This window comes from Zingiber officinale, chromosome 9B (assembly GCF_018446385.1).
Source record: "Zingiber officinale cultivar Zhangliang chromosome 9B, Zo_v1.1, whole genome shotgun sequence".
Lineage (NCBI taxonomy): Eukaryota > Viridiplantae > Streptophyta > Magnoliopsida > Zingiberales > Zingiberaceae > Zingiber > Zingiber officinale.
This window is the reverse complement of record NC_056003.1, coordinates 97078827-97099498: the sequence shown is the minus strand read 5'-3', so window position 1 is coordinate 97099498 and position 20672 is coordinate 97078827. Positions and strand designations below refer to the sequence as shown.

At 40.0% G+C, this 20672-nt stretch overlaps 1 protein-coding gene and 1 pseudogene across 1 annotated transcript; one reads left to right on the top strand and one right to left on the bottom strand.

The window, feature by feature from the left end:
• Positions 1 to 14972: 14972 nt before the first annotated feature.
• LOC122023201 (mannose-specific lectin-like) lies at positions 14973 to 15794 on the bottom strand. The gene has a single exon (XM_042581281.1). The coding sequence runs from the start codon at positions 15792 to 15794 to the stop codon at positions 14973 to 14975; it is 822 nt and encodes a 273-aa protein (XP_042437215.1).
• Positions 15795 to 19774: 3980 nt separating this feature from the next.
• Positions 19775 to 20563, top strand: LOC122023200 (annotated as a pseudogene).
• The last annotated feature ends 109 nt before the right edge of the window (positions 20564 to 20672 follow it).

The following is a 20672-nucleotide window of genomic DNA, read 5'->3' as shown; positions in this document are numbered from 1 at the left end:
AGATGGCAAAGAAAACCAACAACATAAACTTCAATTCATGGCAGTAAATGCTAACAAAACTGCGATGCTAATTAAGATAATAAGGAAATCTAAGTTTGATTCTCATGTAAAACCTAAACAAAGCTTACACTTTTATAGAGTAGAAGAGATCTAAATTGCCTCTAACAGCATACTACTCATAGCCCTAATCCATGAAACCAATAGCATACACTTGATACACTTACCCATTCTAAATTAATCCTTACCCAGCTGAGCATAAGGAAAATTACTGCTGTTATCACAAAAGTTAACACGTGATGTACTAAAACATGCACCCAATGGATCTACACAATCTAATTCTTCCCAACTAAGCATAGCATAAAGAAAAGTTGGTCATATAACTACCCATTGTAGTGTCCACAAAGAAACTACGTACTAGTTATGCACTTCTTCGTGCTCACTGTCTGCCCACATAAAACAAATGGATAGAGATGATCTAAAATAACAATTCACAATAGAAAACATGGCAGCAAGCTTCACAAGCAACTTCACAGCAGCAATCATTCAAAACAAGGAAGCTTACGGCAGCAAACAACAACTGAACATACTTAACTCTTCCATATCCTTACTTTGAGTCTCACGGCAGTAGCCCTAAACCCAATCTTCACAACAAGAATTCTAAAGCAAGAAGAAACCAAATCCCTAGAAATTCCGAGATTCTTCACAACAAATCCGAAAGCTTAAAAAGGGAAGAACAATCTTCTTTGTAAAACTCACGGCACATTCACAAACAAGAGAAACTCTAAATCAAAGGCTCGAAACTATCTTACCGCAGGTGAGTAAGCGACTTACCTTCGTTTCCTTGACTCACAGCCAAAGGAGAAACCTCCTAGTGCTTCTAGGGTTCGGGTGAGCTCCCAATCCCGGCTCTTCTTCGTGCTCCCGACTTCCTTCTTGACGAGAGGAGCCCGATGGTACGAAGACTCCACGGAGAGGGGTGCTCGTCGGAGAAGCCCTAGCTTCCTCGGCTTCGTTTTCGCTCACGAAGATCGCCGACGCCGACGCCGTCGCCCGAACAGCGCTGTCGCGCGCGCGAGAGAGGAAAGGGCGAAGGAATTAGGTTACGGGAGAGAAAAGAAAATAACTTAACCTCCTCTTAACTTGTCCTTTTATAACTTAACAATATTACATGTTCTTATCTATTCACGAAATAACCGCGGAACAGTTGGTCAGCCATGTTTGGACCAAATCAAAGGTCTGGGTTTCGAATCCCCAACTGCAACTTATTTCCTTCCCATTATTCTCTATTACTAACTTCTACCTTATATATATTTTATTCCACATATAATTAACAAAACTTTCGCAGACCAGCTGGTTGGCTGAGTCCGGTTAACATCTGGTTCGGGTCCGAGGTCTTGGGTTCAAAACCCAGCTTTAACACTTTTATTTCTTTTCTTTTTTTTTAAACTTCTTCCTATTGGTAAAAATACCAAACGAACTCCAAAAATTGTATAAAAATACTCTATAAATTCCTAAAAATCTCTAGAATTTTTCTAAAATATTTCTAGATTTTAATAAGGACTTTTAGGACTCCAAATCGTGAAATTTGGGGTGTTACATATATGGTGTCTTTATCACGGCCTTGGATGGAACTCGGTTGAGTATAAAAGCTGCCGTGTCTAGAGCATAGCCCCAAAGAAATGTAGGAAGATCTGTGTGACTCATCATAGACCGTACCATATCTAATAGGGTACGGTTCCTCCTTTCAGATACATCATTCCACTGTGGTGTTCCAGGAGGAGTGAGTTGTGATAGAATCCCACACTCAGCTAGATAGTCACGGAACTCATGGCTAAGGTATTCTCCACCTCGATCTGATCGAAGTATCTTAATACTCTTGCCAAGCTAGTTCTATACTTCATTCTTAAATTCTTTGAACTTTTCAAAGGATTCAGACTTATGTGTCATCAAGTACACATAACCATATCTACTGAAGTCATCAGTAAATGTGATGAAGTACCTAAAATCGCCTCTAGTAGCGACATTGAAAGGGCCACATACATCACTATGTATAAGTCCTAACAAATCAGTCGCTCTTTCGCTGTGCCCACTAAAGGGAGTCTTGGTCATCTTGCCTAGTAGGCATGACTCGCACGTCTCATAAGATTCAAAATCAAATGAGTCCAGCAAACCATCCTTATGGAGCTGGGATAAGCGCATGTCATTTATATGACCTAAGCGACAGTGCTAGAGATAGGTTTGGTTCATATCATTTGACTTGAATCTCTAGGTATTTTTGTTATAGATAGGGCTTTCAAGATCTAGAATGTAGAGTCCGTTCATCAGAGGTGCACTATAATAGAACATATCTTTTAAATAAACAGAACAACATTTGTCCTTTATAATAAAAGAGAAGCCTTTCTTGTCCAAACAAGAAACTGAAATTATGTTCTTAGTTAAAGCAGGCACATAACAACATTCATCTAATTCTATTACAAGCCCAGAGGGTAGAGATAGATGATAAGTTCCTATAGCAACAGCAGCAACCCGTGCTCCATTGCCTACGCGTAGGTCTACCTCGCCCTTCGCCAATGCCCTGCTATTTCTCAGCGCCTGCACATTAGTACAAATATGATATGCACATCCGGTATCTAATACCCATGATGAAGAAATAGATACATTGACTTCTATAACATATATACCTGAAGTGGAAGTCTCACTTCGCTTCTTCTTAAGAACTTCTAGGTACAACTTGCAGTTCCTCTTCCAGTGCCCGGTCTGACCGTAGTGGAAGCAGGTAGCATTCTTGGTGACCCCTCCTTTAGGCTTCAGTGCCTTGCCTTTTCCCTTGGCTTGGGACTTTCCTTTGCCTTTAGGCTTTCCCTTGCCCTTGTGTTTTTGAACCATCAAAATAGAGTTGGGCTTAACCCTCTTAAGGTTGAGCTCAGCAGTTCATAATATACTAAGCAGTTCGGGCAGTGGCTTGTCAATTTCGTTCATGTTGTAATTTAGAACGAATTGACTATAGCTATCCGGCAAGGATTGCAAGATCAGGTCAGTGGCCAGCTCTTGGCCAAGTGGAAATCCCAACCTCTGTAGGTTCATCAAAACACAGTACTCCAGAGAAGAAATTGATGAAGTGCATTCTGAGTGAGCAGAATGCATACAAGACTATATTTATGACTAGGTATGTAAAGTCATACAATGACTTGATCTATTCGAAAAGTATTTGCATATAATGCAAATTACATAATCTGATCCTAACAGATATGCCCCTGGAAACATCATGATTATTAAAACTTTAGTGTGAAGGACATCTAGGTAGAACATCTAGGTAGAACATCTCTATTTTATTATTATTCTTATTCTGGAATGCATGAAGTGATTTCCAACATCTTAAGATTTTGAGATGTTCAAACTTATATATCATTTGCTGGTAAACACATTTCTGTAGTACTAACACACTTGTCAGATTATCAGTTAATTAAGTTTGTAGTGATTGTAAGTTTAGGTGGTAGTAATTATCAGTTTAGAAAATCATATTCTGGATTGCATAAAGTGATTAACAATTTAAATGGTTTAATGGATTAGTTTGTTCTTGCTTTTTTATAGAAATAATGTTGAAACTAGTTTCGTATACTGCTTTGTGATTTTTATGTAAACTTCACATCCTTAAGCTTTGAGATCTTACTAGAGTGTTGCTGCTGTAATGTTAAGACATAAGGTACATGACTTCCTCTATGATTCCTTCTTTCTGTTGCTGCTGTTAGCTATTCTAGCTGCTTTCACATAATACATGGTTTAAGATATAATGTCAAGTTTATATATTCATCAACTTTTTTCGTGCTCACTTGTTTGACTAGTCATGAAAATGTGAAGCGGCAACATCTCTCGTACTTATTTGGCCATTCTTTTACTTCAACATTTCAGAAGGTCCAGATTTATGTACTTCACAATTTGGTTTCTACTGTGCAAAAGATGCAAAGCTGCAAGAAGTTTATAATTTGGTTTTCTACTTTTGGGGCTTGTTTGTTTCAATTATCACTTTAGTTTGTAGTGGTTTATTAGATTATCCATTTCAATTATCAGTTTGCAATGTTTATCAATTTATACATGCATGTTTCTACTTTTCTATGGCTTTAACTATATTTTATTTTCAGAAAAGGGAGAAGGCTGGGTTTGCAAGCTAAGTCTATGAAATTCTGCATGCAGAAAAAGGACCAGTACGTGAAGATTGTTGCACATCCTGACTTGATCTATTCAGAAAAGGACAAGTTAATTTTCATGGTTGTGGTATGATAAACTTAATTTTGTGGTTTCATCTTTTGTGGTTGTCATGATTGGATACTACTTGTGGTCATGTTTGGATAGCTTGTAGTAATTGTAGAAGTTTATAAACTTAACTTAAGTGAATGTACCTATATGTTGTACTAGTTTTTGGTTGAGACAAGAAATGTATTAAAGACAACTGAATGTATATATGTTGAAAATGATTTTTGTGAATGTATATATGTTGTACTAGTTTGTGTGCAAAAAAATATTTTATCTATTCGCGATACATTTTCTAATCAACATTGAAAATGATTTTTTAACCGTTGTGAAAAGTATATAAAGACAATGGTTTTAAACTAAATTTTGAAGAAAGACAACAGTGTATTTGTTGTCAAAAGCATATTTGCGATCAAAATGATTGCTAAACTGGCAATTACAATGGTTTTATACTATTACAGAACTGTTGTCTTTGGTATTAAAAGACAACACTTTAAATCCGTTGCATGACTGTTGTCTAATGTGGTCAAAGACAACGAATTTAAACCGTTGCCTTTTACCGCACATTTAACAACACTGCCAATTACAACAGTTTTAAAGGGTCTACGACAACGGTTTTAAACCGTTATCTTTTAATGTTTTTGTTGTAGTGGATGCTTACTGAATGTCACCTGGGGTAATGTATCTAACTGTGCTAAAATCTCATAACCACTAAATCTTCATGGTGGTCCTTCTTATTCAATCTTTCCATTGAAATTTTTATTTCTGCGCCATGGGTGTTGCACATTTGAGAATCGACGGTGGCATGTATAGCATATTTTACTCCATAATCTTTGAGATTTAGTTTCAACTACACATACTGGACATGCTTTATAACCCTTTGTGCTCCATCCAGATAATGTTTTATATAATGGAAAGTCATGAATGATCCACATTATAGCAGCATGTAATCAAAATACTTGTTTAGTCGATGCATCATATACTGCCACCCCATCATCCCATAGCTCCATCAGTTCATTGATTAAATGTCATAAGTATACATCTATCTCTTTCCTAGGTGATTTAGGCCGAGGAATTAAAAGATACATAATCAAGTATGATGGCTTCATTATTTTCAATGGTGGCAAATTATAATTTACAAGTATAACAGGCCACATACTATAAGCATTTGACATATTTTCAAACGGATTAAAACTGTCTATAGCCAACTCTAAACGAATATTTCATGGATCACTAGCAAATATTTCATGTGATATGTCAAATTCTTTCCGTGATTCACTATCTGCTGGATGCCTTAATACACCTTCAATTTCAATCCATTTTTCTTTATGTCATCTCATATCTTTGTTGCATGTTTTGCAATAAACAACCGCTTAAGTCTGGGCTTCAAAGGAAAATATTGAAGAATTTTTTGAGATTTTTTTTTTTATTCATCCCATCATATTTGTATCTAGGCTCCTTACACACTGGACATGTATCCTTATTCTCATGCTCATCCCAAAATAATATACAATCATTCTTACATGCATATATCTTCTCATATGTCAATCCTAACTCTTTTAACATTTTCTTTGCTTCATAATGAGAGTTTGGAATCACATTCGGTTTGGGAAATGTCTCTTGCAATAACTGAAGTAACATATCACAAGATTTATTGCTCCAACCATTTAACACCTTCACATGCATTAACTTGACCAAAAAATTGAATATAGAAAAATTAGTACAAGTGTAATACAACTCTTTTTGTGCTTCTTCAAACATTGAGTAATAACTTCCTCTAATATCATCTGCATTCATGTTTTCATTAATATCATCTAATTGAGACTCAATGGTATTGATATTTTCTGCATTTCTTAAATCAGTAAACATGTCTTGAAAATCATCTTCTTTAAAATCATCTTCGTCCATTGAAACTTTTCCTTACCCTTGGGTACTTCAAAACCAAATTCCATTATTAATAATAAATTGAAGTCTGTTTTGAAAAATATCTCCATTCTCTTTTTCCAGCTCGCGAACTCCCCCTCAAACTTTAGTGGGTAGATGCTTGGTCCGACCATCTAATGTGCTTCGTTCGACGGTTAGTCCTCCTGGAACTGTTAGGTTCTGATATCACTTGTAGGACCGGGTAGGCCGGCTGGAGACGGTTGAGTTGCATGAAACACTAAAACACAACACCTTTCTCGTCTTTCGACTTAGATTAGCAACAATAACATAAAAATAAACAATACGAAACTAAAAGAAAGAGACTCAGAATTTACTTGGTTACAACCGGGATGATTGTTAATCTAAGGCAGATGAAAGCTCACTAAGAATCTCTTTTGGTGAAGCCGGAAAAGCCTCTTACACACACTAACATCGCAGACTATTGTTAGCAAATAAATACACAAGTTGTTGCTACATTCCTAGGTCCAGGAGTCTTTTTATTGTTGGTGCAACCTTAGGTCAAGGTTGACCTGGTTGACCCGACTCGAGGTGACTTGACTCGAGTTGTATTTTGATGTTTGACTTGGGAAGATTGTTGGTGCAACCGTAGGTCAAGGTTGACCTAGTTGAGTTGCATGTTGATGTTTGACACTCGTAAGAGAGTTCTATTCTTGATGTGAGACAAGAATAGATGGTTGGGAGATTGTAGGTGCAACCTTAGGTCAAGGTTGACCTGGTTGACCTGAAAAGTCCAAGTATGGAGACTTGGCACGCGAAAAGTCCAAGTATGGAGACTTGGCACTGGAGAAGTCCAAGCAGGGAGCTTGGCACGGGAACGCGAAAAGTCCAAGTATGGAGACTTGGCACTGGAGAAGTCCAAGCAGGGAGCTTGGCACGGGGAAAGTCCTGGTGAGTGAAGCCAGGCAGTGGGAAAGTCCTAACTGGGATGTTAGGCAGTTGGAAAGTCCTGGTGAGTGAAGCCAGGCAGTGGGAAAGTCCTAACTGGGATGTTAGGCAGTTGGAAAGTCCTGGTGAGTAAAGCCAGGCAGTGGGAAAGTCCTAACTGGGATGTTAGGCAGTTGGAAAGTCCTGGTGAGTGAAGCCAGGCAGTGAGAAAGCCCTAACTGGGATGTTAGGCAGTGTGGAAATCCTGGTGAGTGAAGCCAGGTGGAAATCCTGGTGAGTGAAGCCAGGTGAAAGTCCTGGTGAGTGAAGCCAGGCAAGGGAAAATCCAGATGGATCAGGGATGATCGGACATCTGGTGTAGAGAAAAGTCCAAGTGGGTCAAAGGGATTGACCGGACACTTGGTGGAGAGTCTTAGCAGGTCAAGGGACTGACCGGATGCTAAGCATGATGTACCAACAGGTCAAGGTTGACCGGATGTTGGTTTGGGAGACTTGGGACTTGGTTTGGGCAAAAACCAAGCTCTGGATCGGTCTGCAGACCGATCCAGTGATACGTTTGTATCTGATCGATCTGGTGACCGATCAGATAACAAACAGAAGGTTCTGTAAGACATCTGATCGGTCTGGAGACCGATCAGAAGAGTTGAGCAGAGACACAGCCACCTCTCGTACAGAGAGGTGGGATCGGTCCGGGGACCGATCAGACTGGGGCCTGATCGGTCCCCATGACCGATCAGCAGGAAGCCTGATCGGTCCACGGGACCGATCAGGGTACGCACAGAGAGTTGGGCAACTCTCTGTGCTCTATTCTGATCGGTCTGGGGATCGATCAGCATAGATCCTGATCGGTCCCCATGACCGATCAGACCAGCCCCAGACCGATCAGGGTGATGCCTGATCGGTCCACACACTAGCCGTTGCGACACAACGGCTAGATTCTGTGTCTTCTGTGTCTTCTTCGCAGGTGCAGGTATAAGACCTCTACAGGAGACGAAGAAGACAACAACTCTCTTCCTGACGACACTGCGATTTGAGCTTTGCTGAGCTCCTCTTTGCTGAAGCTTCGCGTGAGCTTCGTGCTGGTTTTCTAGCTGCTGGCATCCGTGAAGCTGCTGCTTCATCAACGGACTCCAGACGAGAAGGCAAGCTTGTTTGTTTTACATTCATATTGTTCTTGCTCTTCTTTGTATCTCCTGTATTGCTTTTGCAAAAGATTGTGGCGAGGTTTCTCCACCCATAAGGAGTTCTTGTTAGCCGGTTTTCCGGGGTCTCATCCACCGACGGATTGATAGGCTTCGTCCACCTTACGGACACGCCGAGGAGTAGGAGTTTCATCTCCGAACCTCGTTACATCGACGCGTTGAGGTTTGATCTTCTTGTTTTCGTTTCTTGTTTTTATTTCCGCTGCGCTAACCCTAATCATAGGAAGAAACGCGAAAGTTTGGGGTCGGCTATTCACACCCCCCTCTCTAGCCGTACGAAGGATCCTAACAAGTGGTATCAGAGCGAGGCCGCTCTTCGACGGATCAACACCCGGGGGAGCACGGGCTAGAGATGGATCTCTATGGAGAAGATATCACGATTCAACCCTTCTACGAGTCTCGCGACAACTTCACGTATTGGAGGGTAAGGATGATGTATTTTCTTAGGACTAATATGTTAAATTGGTTTTGTGTACAAGAAGGGTTTTCCCCTCCGATGGATGAGGAAGGAAAACCTATCAAGAAGAAGGAATGGACGAAAGAGCAAATCCGACAATCCGAAATCAATGACGAGGTAACAAAAATTATTGAATGTGCGTTACCTAATAATGTTTTGTGCAAGATAGATAGGTACAACAACGCCAAGGAATTGTGGAACAACTTGGCCAAGTTTCATGAGGAGAGCTCCACTTCAAGCCATGAAGAGGAGCCTAGTGAGCCAAGTAGCTCACATCATGGAGGGAGCGAATTGAGAGTTGAGGGCTACTCAACATCCAAGGAAGAAGAGGAGGAGAGTTCCTCTTGTTCAAGTTCGGAGCAAGAAGAAGAAGTTTCCACCTCCGGAAGGGTTGAAGAAGAAAGCTCATCTCCACCCTCAACCCTAGGTAACTCAAGCAATTTAAGTTCAATTAAATTACACATTATGTGCTTTGAGTGTAGGGAACATGGACATTACAAGAGTAAGTGTCCAAAGAGGGTAAGAAAGACTCCACCGGCGCCAAAGGTCAAGGAAGCCGGAGTCCCGAAACGCAAGGGCAAGGAGCACATCGTGTGCTTCCAATGCAAGCAAAGGGAACACTATAGGAGCCATTGTCCGAGGGGGAGGCAACCTCACAAGGGCAAGAGACCGGGCACAACAATAGGGGGAGCTAAGGCAAACCCTAAGGTAACCTCTAAGGTTCATTATTGCAACTCTAATAAAACTCATGCTAGTAGTTTTGTTGTAATTGTTAATAATGATAAGCATGTTAACTTTAGGAACCAATACATGTGCTTAGGAGCTAAACATGTTAGCCTAGGTAAGGATAACACTAGAAATACCAACCCCAGGATTAACGCTTCTAAAGTTAAGGAAAACCTAGGTAGAAATCCCAAGAAGACTAGACACATGCCTAGGAATATCTCAAGAGAAAATGACAAATTAAAACTTGAGGTATTAGAGAGAGAAAATCAAGTCTTGAGGTCAAGACTTGATAATTTAGAAAAGGCTCTTAAAAACATGGAGAAGTCATCTCTAGGGTTTAAGAGTCAAAAACTCAAGTCCAAGGACAAGAAAGGTTTGGGTCACAAACCTAAGTCCCAAATGGTCAAGCCCACTTACCACAATGTTCCATTCGATTATGGAACAAAACCTAGGGCTAGGAAGACCATTACCAAGGTTACAAGGGGAGTCACCCCTATAGTTGACCTTGACGAGACCCAAATGACCAAGGCTTCAAAGCCTAAGAGGGTCATTAGGAGGGTTGCTAGGGAAGTCATCCCTAGTGAATATTTAGTGAACCCAATGAGCTCAAATAGGTATTGGGTTCCTAGGAGCATCTTCTCTACCCCATAAATGGGTTAGAGAGTGTCAACTCCAATAAGAAGGGTAGTTAACCCAACTTTGAGGAAATTGACACTCAAGGAGCATTTTCAAGGCTTTGTGAACCTTTGAAAATGAAAAGGAATTATCGTTTACTCCTTGAAGAGTAAATTGTGCCATATTTGAAAAATATCGATTTTAATCTTATTTGGCACAATTTAAGAAAACCTAGAGAAATACCATAATTGGGATTTTGGTTTTCTCTTAGGGATATATGGGCAATCTAGGGTTAGATTTTAAGTTAGCAAAGGCTAAGGATACTTAGATAGGGAATTTAGGTATTTTATTTGTGCTAACTTGCCATGATTGGTTGCCATATGACATGCCATGACATCATATTTATTTTATTATCATTTGAAATGTCATGATAATGCTTAGGTTATCTATATGTCATGTTTATTTAAGTTTTCAAACTTTATGCCATGACATCATGACATTGGCACATGTTTTTACTTATGATATCATTTTATGCCATGTCATCATCTCTTGCATTAATAATCAATGAAATTGATTTAAGGATGAAAAACACATTTTGATATTGAGATCAAATTTGTGTTTAGAAAATGCATGAGACCTTAGTCTAAGATACCTAAACTCATATCTCACATCAACATTGACTTGGATGTGTTTGATACACTTTAGATGTATGTGAGATATTAGGATCATGAGTTAGGATCAAGGTGCATAGTTTTTGTACCTAGATGAGCCTAATTCAAGAAATGGGGATCATAGGGAAAGCTTGTGTACAAGTCATGTACATTTAGCCCTAAGATTATGGTCCTAAATTCAAATGGTTTTAAAAGCATTTTAAAATTGATTTGGAAAACCTTGATGAAGCTTTCCTAGTGATAGCATTCATCATTGAACATTGTGATACAAAGTTGAGTTAAACTTGAACTATTTCAAAGTTTTTGAACTTTGTATCAAGATTGAAAAATAGAAACTATTTTCATAGAAAACTATTTTTCCTTGATAGTGTATGATATGAGTAATGTATCCTCAAGGTTTTATAATTTTTGAAATTTTCTGGAATTGTTTAAGGGTTTCTGAATTTCGGAAGAGGAAAATCAGAAATCTGTGTTTAGAGCCTTGATCGGTCTGCGGACCGATCCAGGGAAGAGTGGATCGGTCAGCAGACCGATCCAGTGAGATCCAGTGCGATCAGTGAGGTGTGGATCGGTCACGGGACCGATCCAGATCGGTCTGGGGACCGATCAGGGCGTGCCGAATTTCTGATTGTTCAGCTGTTGTCTGAAATTTCAGTTATGGAAATGGTGTTTTTTTTTGTGGATTTCTAAAGGTTTGGAACTCACAAAGACATTGTTGGTGCAATGGTCAAGGGGGAGTTGACCTTTAGGGGGAGTTTTACCTAATTGTCAAGGGGGAGTTGACTTTTAGGGGGAGTTTTTACTCCTTAAGACTTTTGAGGATTAGTGATATGGGATTATCACTAAGTTGATTGTTGAGTTTAGTATCAAGGGGGAAATTAAGAGTTTCAATGAAAGGTATGAGACTTTCATTAGGAAGAAACTCTTGACGTTGATACTCTCCTTTTTCTTTTTGATGTGTGTCAAAAAGGGGAGAGTGTTCATTGGAGAATTATTGGAGAACCCAAGTTAGGTTATCAGGTTAACCTAAGCTAGGGGAAGAATGTCAAGGAATGTTCGAGAAAAGAACATTAGAATTCTTTTTGATGTGTGTCAAAAAGGGGGAGAATTATTGGAGAACCCAAGTTAGGTTATCGGGTTAACCTAAGGGGAGAATGTCCGGAGAATGTTCAAGGAAAGAATATTGGACATTGGAAGATGGTTGGAAAACCTAAGTTAGGTTATCGGGTTAACCTAACTTGATTATGGGTTTTGTCAAACATCAAAAAGGGGGAGATTGTTGGTGCAACCTTAGGTCAAGGTTGACCTGGTTGACCCGACTCGAGGTGACTTGACTCGAGTTGTATTTTGATGTTTGACTTGGGAAGATTGTTGGTGCAACCGTAGGTCAAGGTCGACCTAGTTGAGTTGCATGTTGATGTTTGACACTCGTAAGAGAGTTCTATTCTTGATGTGAGACAAGAATAGATGGTTGGGAGATTGTAGGTGCAACCTTAGGTCAAGGTTGACCTGGTTGACCTGAAAAGTCCAAGTATGGAGACTTGGCACGCGAAAAGTCCAAGTATGGAGACTTGGCACTGGAGAAGTCCAAGCAGGGAGCTTGGCACGGGAACGCGAAAAGTCCAAGTATGGAGACTTGGCACTGGAGAAGTCCAAGCAGGGAGCTTGGCACGGGGAAAGTCCTGGTGAGTGAAGCCAGGCAGTGGGAAAGTCCTAACTGGGATGTTAGGCAGTTGGAAAGTCCTGAGTGAAGCCAGGCGGTGGGAAAGTCCTAACTGGATGTTAGGCGGTTGGAAAGTCCTGGTGAGTAAGGCAAGGGGAAAGTCCTAACTGGATGTTAGGCGGTTGGAAAGTCCCGTGAGTGAAGCCAGTGAGAAAGCCCTAAGCGATGTTAGGCGGTGGAAATCTGTGAGTGAAGCTGTGGAAATCAGTGAGTGAAGCCGGTGAAAGTCCCGTGAGTGAAGCCGTGCAGGGAAAATCCAGATGGATCGGGGATGATCGGACATCCGGTGTAGAGAAAGTCCAAGTGGGTCAAAGGGATTGACCGGACACTGGTGGAGAGTCTTAGCAGGTCAAGGGTGACCGGATGCTAAGCATGATGTACCAACAGGTCAAGGTTGATCGGATGTTGGTTTGGGAGACTTGGGACTTGGTTTGGGCAAAACCAAGCTTCGGATCGGCCCGCACCGATCCAGGATACGTTGTATCCGATCGATCCGTGACCGATCGATAACAAATGTAAGGTTCTCAGAAGACATCTGATCGGCCGGAGACCGATCAAGAGTTGAGCAGATACGCCCACCTCGTGAGAGAGGTGGGATCGTCCGGGACCGATCGATCGGGGCCCGATCGGTCCCCATGACATCGGCAGAAGCATGATCGGTCCACGGACCGATCAGGTCGCATAGAGAGTTGGGCAACTCTCGTGCTCTATTCTGATCGGTCGGGATCGATCAGCATAGATCCCGATCGGTCCCCATGACCGATCATACAGCCCCAGACCGATCAGGGTGATGCCTGATCGGTCCACACACTAGCCGTTGCGACACAACGGCTAGATTCTGTGTCTTCTGTGTCTTCTTCGCAGGTGCAGGTATAAGACCTCTACAGGAGACGAAGAAGACAACAACTCTCTTCCTGACGACACTGCGATTTGAGCTTTGCTGAGCTCCTCTTTGCTGAAGCTTCGCGTGAGCTTCGTGCTGGTTTTCTAGCTGCTGGCATCCGTGAAGCTGCTGCTTCATCAACGGACTCCAGACGAGAAGGCAAGCTTGTTTGTTTTACATTCATATTGTTCTTGCTCTTCTTTGTATCTCCTGTATTGCTTTTGCAAAAGATTGTGGCGAGGTTTCTCCACCCATAAGGAGTTCTTGTTAGCCGGTTTTCCGGGGACTCATCCACCGACGGATTGATAGGCTTCGTCCACCTTACGGACACGCCGAGGAGTAGGAGTTTCATCTCCGAACCTCGTTACATCGACGCGTTGAGGTTTGATCTTCTTGTTTTCGTTTCTTGTTTTTATTTCCGCTGCGCTAACCCTAATCATAGGAAGAAACGCGAAAGTTTGGGGTCGGCTATTCACACCCCCCTCTCTAGCCGTACGAAGGATCCTAACATTTATAACCCCTGAAAAAATTTATCCGCAGCTTCAGGGTACCTCAAAAGGGTTTGGAGAGTGCCTCTAGCGAGGCGCAGTGGATAAAATTTTATCCACTGTGAACGACTACTTTGACTGGCCGAGGACGCCTTCCATACTCATGGAGGGCGCCCTCCATGCTTATGGAGGAGGTGCGAGCGCGCCTCGGAGGCGCATTCAATCTCCTTTGTGGGTGCCTCCATCAGTCTTCATCAGCTTCTCTCACTCCTCTGTTGCTCCGATTGTCTGGGTGATTGCAGTCAACCGAAATAGGACTCACTTGAATTTAATTTTCGGCCTTCCTCATATTTTATATCGCTATTGTTCTCGCAAGAGTTAGATATATATAAAACAATTTACAATCGCATTGGAAAATATATTTGTTATATTAAATTAGACCTTCCTCGTATTTTAATCATGATCTCTCATGTTAGAGTTAAATTAAACTTGATTTATATAAAATAATTTATAATATAGACAAAATATATATTTATATTAAAGCTATGTGAGAGACAATAAATATTAAAAGAAAAAAAATAAATTGGCTATCTTAGTGATCCTCTAGTATCGACCCTATAGATATAAAATGAGATACACACAGATACACAGATAGAAATCGAGAGAGGATGACACACACTATATATATATATATATAGAGAGAGAAAGAGAGAGAGGGGGGGGAGGGGACGATAGTATCTTATTCTCGGGATGATTTCTAAAATTTAAAATAAAAAAACCTTCTCCTCGAAAATCTCAAACATTAACGAATAATATTGGTTCATATTATCAAAGCTGTAATTGGTTAATTAGATTCTACCTTTTAATTTTATTTTTTCAATTTATATATGTGTGCTATTAGATTTCTTTAATTAATTATTTTTCTTTTCAATGCAATTCAACTAAAAAAGGCAGAGCAGATAGATAATTAAGGTGATCGACTCACACCAACTTAACAGTAGTTACGTACACCAGAACAACGAGGCCACGTGCTATGCCACCATGTAGCTAGCTAATTATTATTTATGCCTCGCTTCAATTTATTCGCTTTTATTTAATAGCTACCCATGCATCGTTCGTGGTGAAGGCAACTATTTTTTAGTCACCATGGCGATCTTCCTGTTCGTGGGTTCATCGTTGGGGATCGTAAATATAGGGCTGCCGTAGATGACGACGTGGCCGTCGCGCTGCAGGACGAGGATGTACTTGCCCTCCGGGCCGCGGGTGTTGCTATCCCAAATTGGGTTGAAGTGAATACCCTCGAAGATGACTAAGTTGCCGTCGGTCTGCATGCGGGCGAAGCACCTGCTGCCTAGGTCGTTGGTTTGGGAGGACCACATGACCTGGTTGTTGTTGTTGGCGTACAGCACCAGGTTGCAGTCGGACTGCATGACGAAGGTATAGTCCCCTTCTTTGAGGGATTCGTCGGTGCGCAGCTTGTGACCTCCATAGAGAATGTTCGTGGATTCATCGCTGCGGCCCCTTTTGACGATCACGGCGCCTTTGGAAGTGGTGGTGTTGGAACCGGGGGGGATGGACCATATAGAGCGGCCGAAGATGACGACGCTGCCGTCGTTCTGCAGGACGAGGATGTAGTTGCCCTCCTCGCCGGCGGTGTTGCTCGACCAAACAACCTGGTCATTGTCGTTGCGGATGACGAGGTTGCCGTTGGTCTGCAAGTGGGCGAAGCAGTTGTTGCCTAGGCCGTTGGTGGGGGAGGACCACACGGTCTGGTCGTTGTCGTTCAGCACCAGGGTGCAGTCGTCGGACATCATGGTGAATTTAAAGTTCCTTTCTCTGAGGGATTCGCCGGTGTTCAGCCTGTCACCACCAAAGAGAACGTTGTTGGCCATGGAGGAAGGCAGGAAGAGGCCGAGGAGGAGAGCAGCAGAGAGCATGACAAGGGAAGCCATGGTTAAGCTACGGATGTCACTCACTTCAGTCAAGTGATCGCTTGTTTAGAGTATCATGCAATTCCCATCTATTTATAGATGAGAAGGTGATAAATTTATTTATTAAAATTAAAGCATTCGAAATTATACCAAGTGGTTGTGCGGTAGATAATCCAGGTAAATAATTTATCATTGATTTGTAGAGTAGGACAAAACTCGCCAATAAATATATGCCACTTCACTTTAAGTTCTCTACCATTGTAATGCGCAAATATTAAAAAATTATAATATTGATTTAATTTTTACGGAACGTTATTCTGCCAACTCATCCACATTATTTGGTTGACAGTAAGTCATAATCATGGTGAATTTATAGTCCCCTTCTCTAAATATTTTATCCGACAAAAGTTGTGTAATCTAGAAGATATTTTTTGATCGATCCAAATATTCAAAGATGGGCACGCCATTGGAATATTTCTATCCGTTCATATCAATAAAGTATACATAAACAGTTATTAACCAACGATAAAATAAAAATTATTGAAAATTGATGATTGTGATTTAAGTAGTAGTGAATTTTAGACAAGCTGAAGTGCATGTTTTTTTAAATGCCAGTATAGTAAATACATATGAGAGCATATATATCGAACATTGGATGAAAATCAATCGTCCTATATTAACACTAAAGAATATCAACAAATGGATGCATAAAAAACACAAGAGGATCCTTGACAACATTGAAAGTTCTGATAGTTCATGAAAGACCTGATTTTATGGGTCTGTAAGAAAAGAAGTCTAAATAGATTAAGAGCGATCGGATGTTAGATAAATATAAAATTTTGAGAAATTAAGATTAATCAGATATTAAACTTGGGATGGAAAGTCTAAACAGGTCAAATAAGACCATATATTTGGCAATCACGAAGATCTTGTAGATCAAAGTTGATCGCAGGTTAAACATAAGATAAAAAGTTTTAATAGATCTAGGTTAATCAGATGATAGGCAAGTAAAGTCCTACACTACAAGAAAATTGATATTTAGAGATGAAATATTTCGTCGCTAACATATTAATGTTCGTCGCTAACAAATATTTGTGATGATAACTTTACAACGCTAGAATCGTCGTTATAACTTGTCGTAAATAATTATTAGCAACGATTTTTATGTTTCGTCGCTAATAAATTAACGACGTGATTAACTCGTCGCTAAATAATTTTAATCAACGCTAAATTTTTAGTGACGAATTAAAATCGTTCGTCGCTAAGAAATTTGTTTGCAACGAATCTAAATTTTTCGTCGCAAACAAGTTAACTACGATTTTCCTAATGTCGTCGCTAACGCCATCTTAATTCGTCGCTAACCCATTCCATTTCGCCGCAAACGCCTGTGATAAGTATTGATATGTTTAAGTTATTAACGATGAATTTGAACTGTTTCGTCGCTAAGTTTTTGTCGCTAACATTATGATTCGTCGCTAACCCCATTTCATTTCACCGCAAACGCCAACTATGAGGCTCGATATGTTTGAGTTGTTAGCGACGAATTTGAACAATATTTCATCGCTAATAATGTTAGTGACAAATTTCGAGGATTTCGTCGCTAACCTTTGTTTTTTTTTTCAAAAAAAATATTTTCAACATACTCTGTATACACATTTACAAACCCACACAATCATCACAACTCTAACAACAATATTCACAATAATCACAACTCTAACACCAATATTCACAAACTTATACAATATTAACTCTAACAACAAATTCACAAATAAACTCACAAACAACTCATAGTTCATCAAGTATAAGTTCACACCTGTAGCAACATTCACAAACAGATGCAAGTACTCAACATCAATGTCTAACATCAAGTAACGCAACAAATAAAGTACACAAGTAACGCAACAAATAAAGTACAAACAAGTAACAAGTTTAAAACAGGAAGTTCACATCTAGAAATCCACAACATCAAAGTCTACAAGAAATAAACTTCGCAACATCATGTTCATATCCAAAAATCCACAATATCAAAGTCTAAGAACGAGGAGGAGGAGATGGAGCCGAAGATGAATCATGGATCAAGAAATCTAATGCTCCAGGTGTCAATCGGTTAAGAATTTGTTCAAACATATCTTGTCTTGATTTCATTGATGCTAACTCATCTTGAGTGCTTGTTAATTGAACTTTGGTGTTACTAACTCTTCTTAGGTGGATTCAAGTTTTTCACGTAATGCGGTATTAGTTGATCTGGTTAAGGAGACGGCATCTAAAGAAGTGGACCTAACTGGCTTTGGCTCACTTCCAAGTCCTCTAATGTATCCCGAACGAGTGAATGAACTTTATGTGATAGAAGTTGTAGATATTCACTGCATAAATAAATATTTAAGTTATAATTTTATAATGAAATATAAACAATAAAATTACATAATGTAAAAACTTACTTTCTATATTAGTCAACTTCTTTATAATTGTTGACAATATACCTATATACTTTCTTATACAAAGTCAAAGGTAATTTCATATTATGTTGGTTGTCAAACACTCTTGTTTGTTGTGAGAAAACACTTAAATTGCATGTTACTGGTTGAATATCTTTGTTTTATTCTGCCCTACTAAATCTTGTCTCAATTTGACTCGTTTATAAAGAACTGAAAGTTAATGCCTCATTTATAGTATACCCCTCTGTGATAGATCCTCCAGATATTGCTTTATTACAAATATATTTTTTTAGTCTGCCTAAATATCGTTCAAAGGGATACATCCATCGTGACGAAACAGGTCTACCTAACATAGCTTCATGGGGTAAACGAACTGCCAAATGAACCATAATATCAAAAAATACTAGAGGAAATATTCTTTCCATCTTACACTATGAAGACTATTTCCTCCTCCATTTTATATAAGTCCGCTATATGTAAAAATCCTGCAGTTATCTTTTTGAAAAAAATCACATAACTCAATTAGTGTGCCACATATATTCTTTTGGGAAGAATTTACGTACAGTAGATGGAAGTATTCTTTGCAACAAGACATGACAATCATGTGATTTTAATCCATGTAAATTTCCATCATCTACATTCACATATCTAGATATATTAGCAGCATATCCATCAAGAAACTAAACAAATTTTAAAATTGATGAAATGCACGTCTTTCTTCCAATGTCAGCGTGAAATTTGCATATGGTTTACTAAATTTATCTCCTACTTTCTTTAAATGTAATTCACTTCTAATCCCCATATCATGCAAGTCTAACCTTGCTTTAAATGTATCATTTGACTTTCCATCTATATTAAATAATGTGTCAGCCAAAGCATCATAAATGATTTTTTCAATGTGCATCACATCTAAATTGTTCTCAACTTTAAATTTGGCCAATATAACTCAAAAAATATAGACTTCTTTACTCTATTTGTATCATCCAAAGATCGTTGTCGGTTTTTTCTTAATGTAGGATCACTACAACAAAAATGTTAAACAACAACACCACAAAGACAATAGTTTTAGATGAAATTGTTGTAAATTTGGTAAAAGACAACAGTTTTAGAAAAAACTGTTATCTTTGAGCTCCCAAAAAATACAAAATACAACAGGTTTGTGAAAACCGTTTTCATTGAGTAATTTTTTTTAAAATCAACAACACATTTTACAACGGTTATCTAAAACCGTTGTCTTTAAGCTCTATTTTAGGGACTACGACAACAGTTTTGATAAAACCGTTGTCTTTGACTTTATTTGTTCCGTCATTTTCCCTCTCTCCGCAAATTTTTTCGGCACCTTATTTTCCCCTTCGCATTCTCGATCTCTAAGCCATTTTTCTTTCCCTCTCCTCATATAATCTCTGCACGCCATCCACTACTGTGTGCTCTCCTCTCTCCCTAGTGAGCTGGTTTCTGAGCTCGACGAGGCCCTTTGACCTTCCACTGCTGCTTCTTCGCCAATGGTGGCACTCCTCCGTCGATTCATAACCTGTTTGTCTTGTTGAACGAAGAAGACAGCTGCTTATGGAGGATGACGATTTATTCCTCCAACAGTTCGATCCAAAAGACTTAGAGATTGCAGCCGAGTTCCTCACCAATTGGCTTCCACTTCCTCACCCGATCCCTCTGCGACGGCTGCTCCGCCACTGTCCGAAGCCGCATCGACTCCCTTCGCCCAAGTATCGCCTTTCCTTTCTCGGTTCTTGATTTGTTGATCCCTTTCCTGTGGAAGAATGCTAGATTACTTAGTTCGCTGGGGTGGTGCTCTTCTTTAGGGTTTGCTACCGAAGTTGACGCGGATGCCTCTGAGTCCACTTCCACGGAGGATCAGGCGTCTTATGCCTCTGCTAGCTTTGCTGCCCCCTTTCCCGATGCCCAACCAACTGGGTAGAACCCGGATCCGATGTCTTCGCCAGAGTCCCCTCAAATCCGGATGTCTTGGGACGACATGGCTCAAGAAGACAAGCTCAAGGAGGCTGCAGCGCAGGAGGAAAAGACGGAGGAGTCAGGGAGAACTTCGATTGAGGGAGCAGCAAGAGTTAAAAGGGAGATTGCAAAGAAGGAGACGAGATTTTCAAGGGAGCAAAGGGAAGAAATACACTTTAGCAATGTTGTCATAAAAAGGATTTCATATGCCTGGAGAGGGCTAATGACAAGATCGTTAATATCCTCAATGTCCTCGAGCTACATACTGGAGTATTCAGCACTCCCGAGCAAAAAAGAATTGTGGATCTGGTCTATGAGCTGCAAGAGAAAGGGAAGAATCATGAGTTGGGAGGTGAGTACAGCATAAAAAAGATTAGCTTTAAGTAGTGTTTATTTATTTATTATCAATCCTAAGCTAATGATTCAAGAACCCTAATGGAAATTGGGCGCCTTTTTAGAAATAATGTAAAAAAGATCAATAGATAAGAGAACTGAG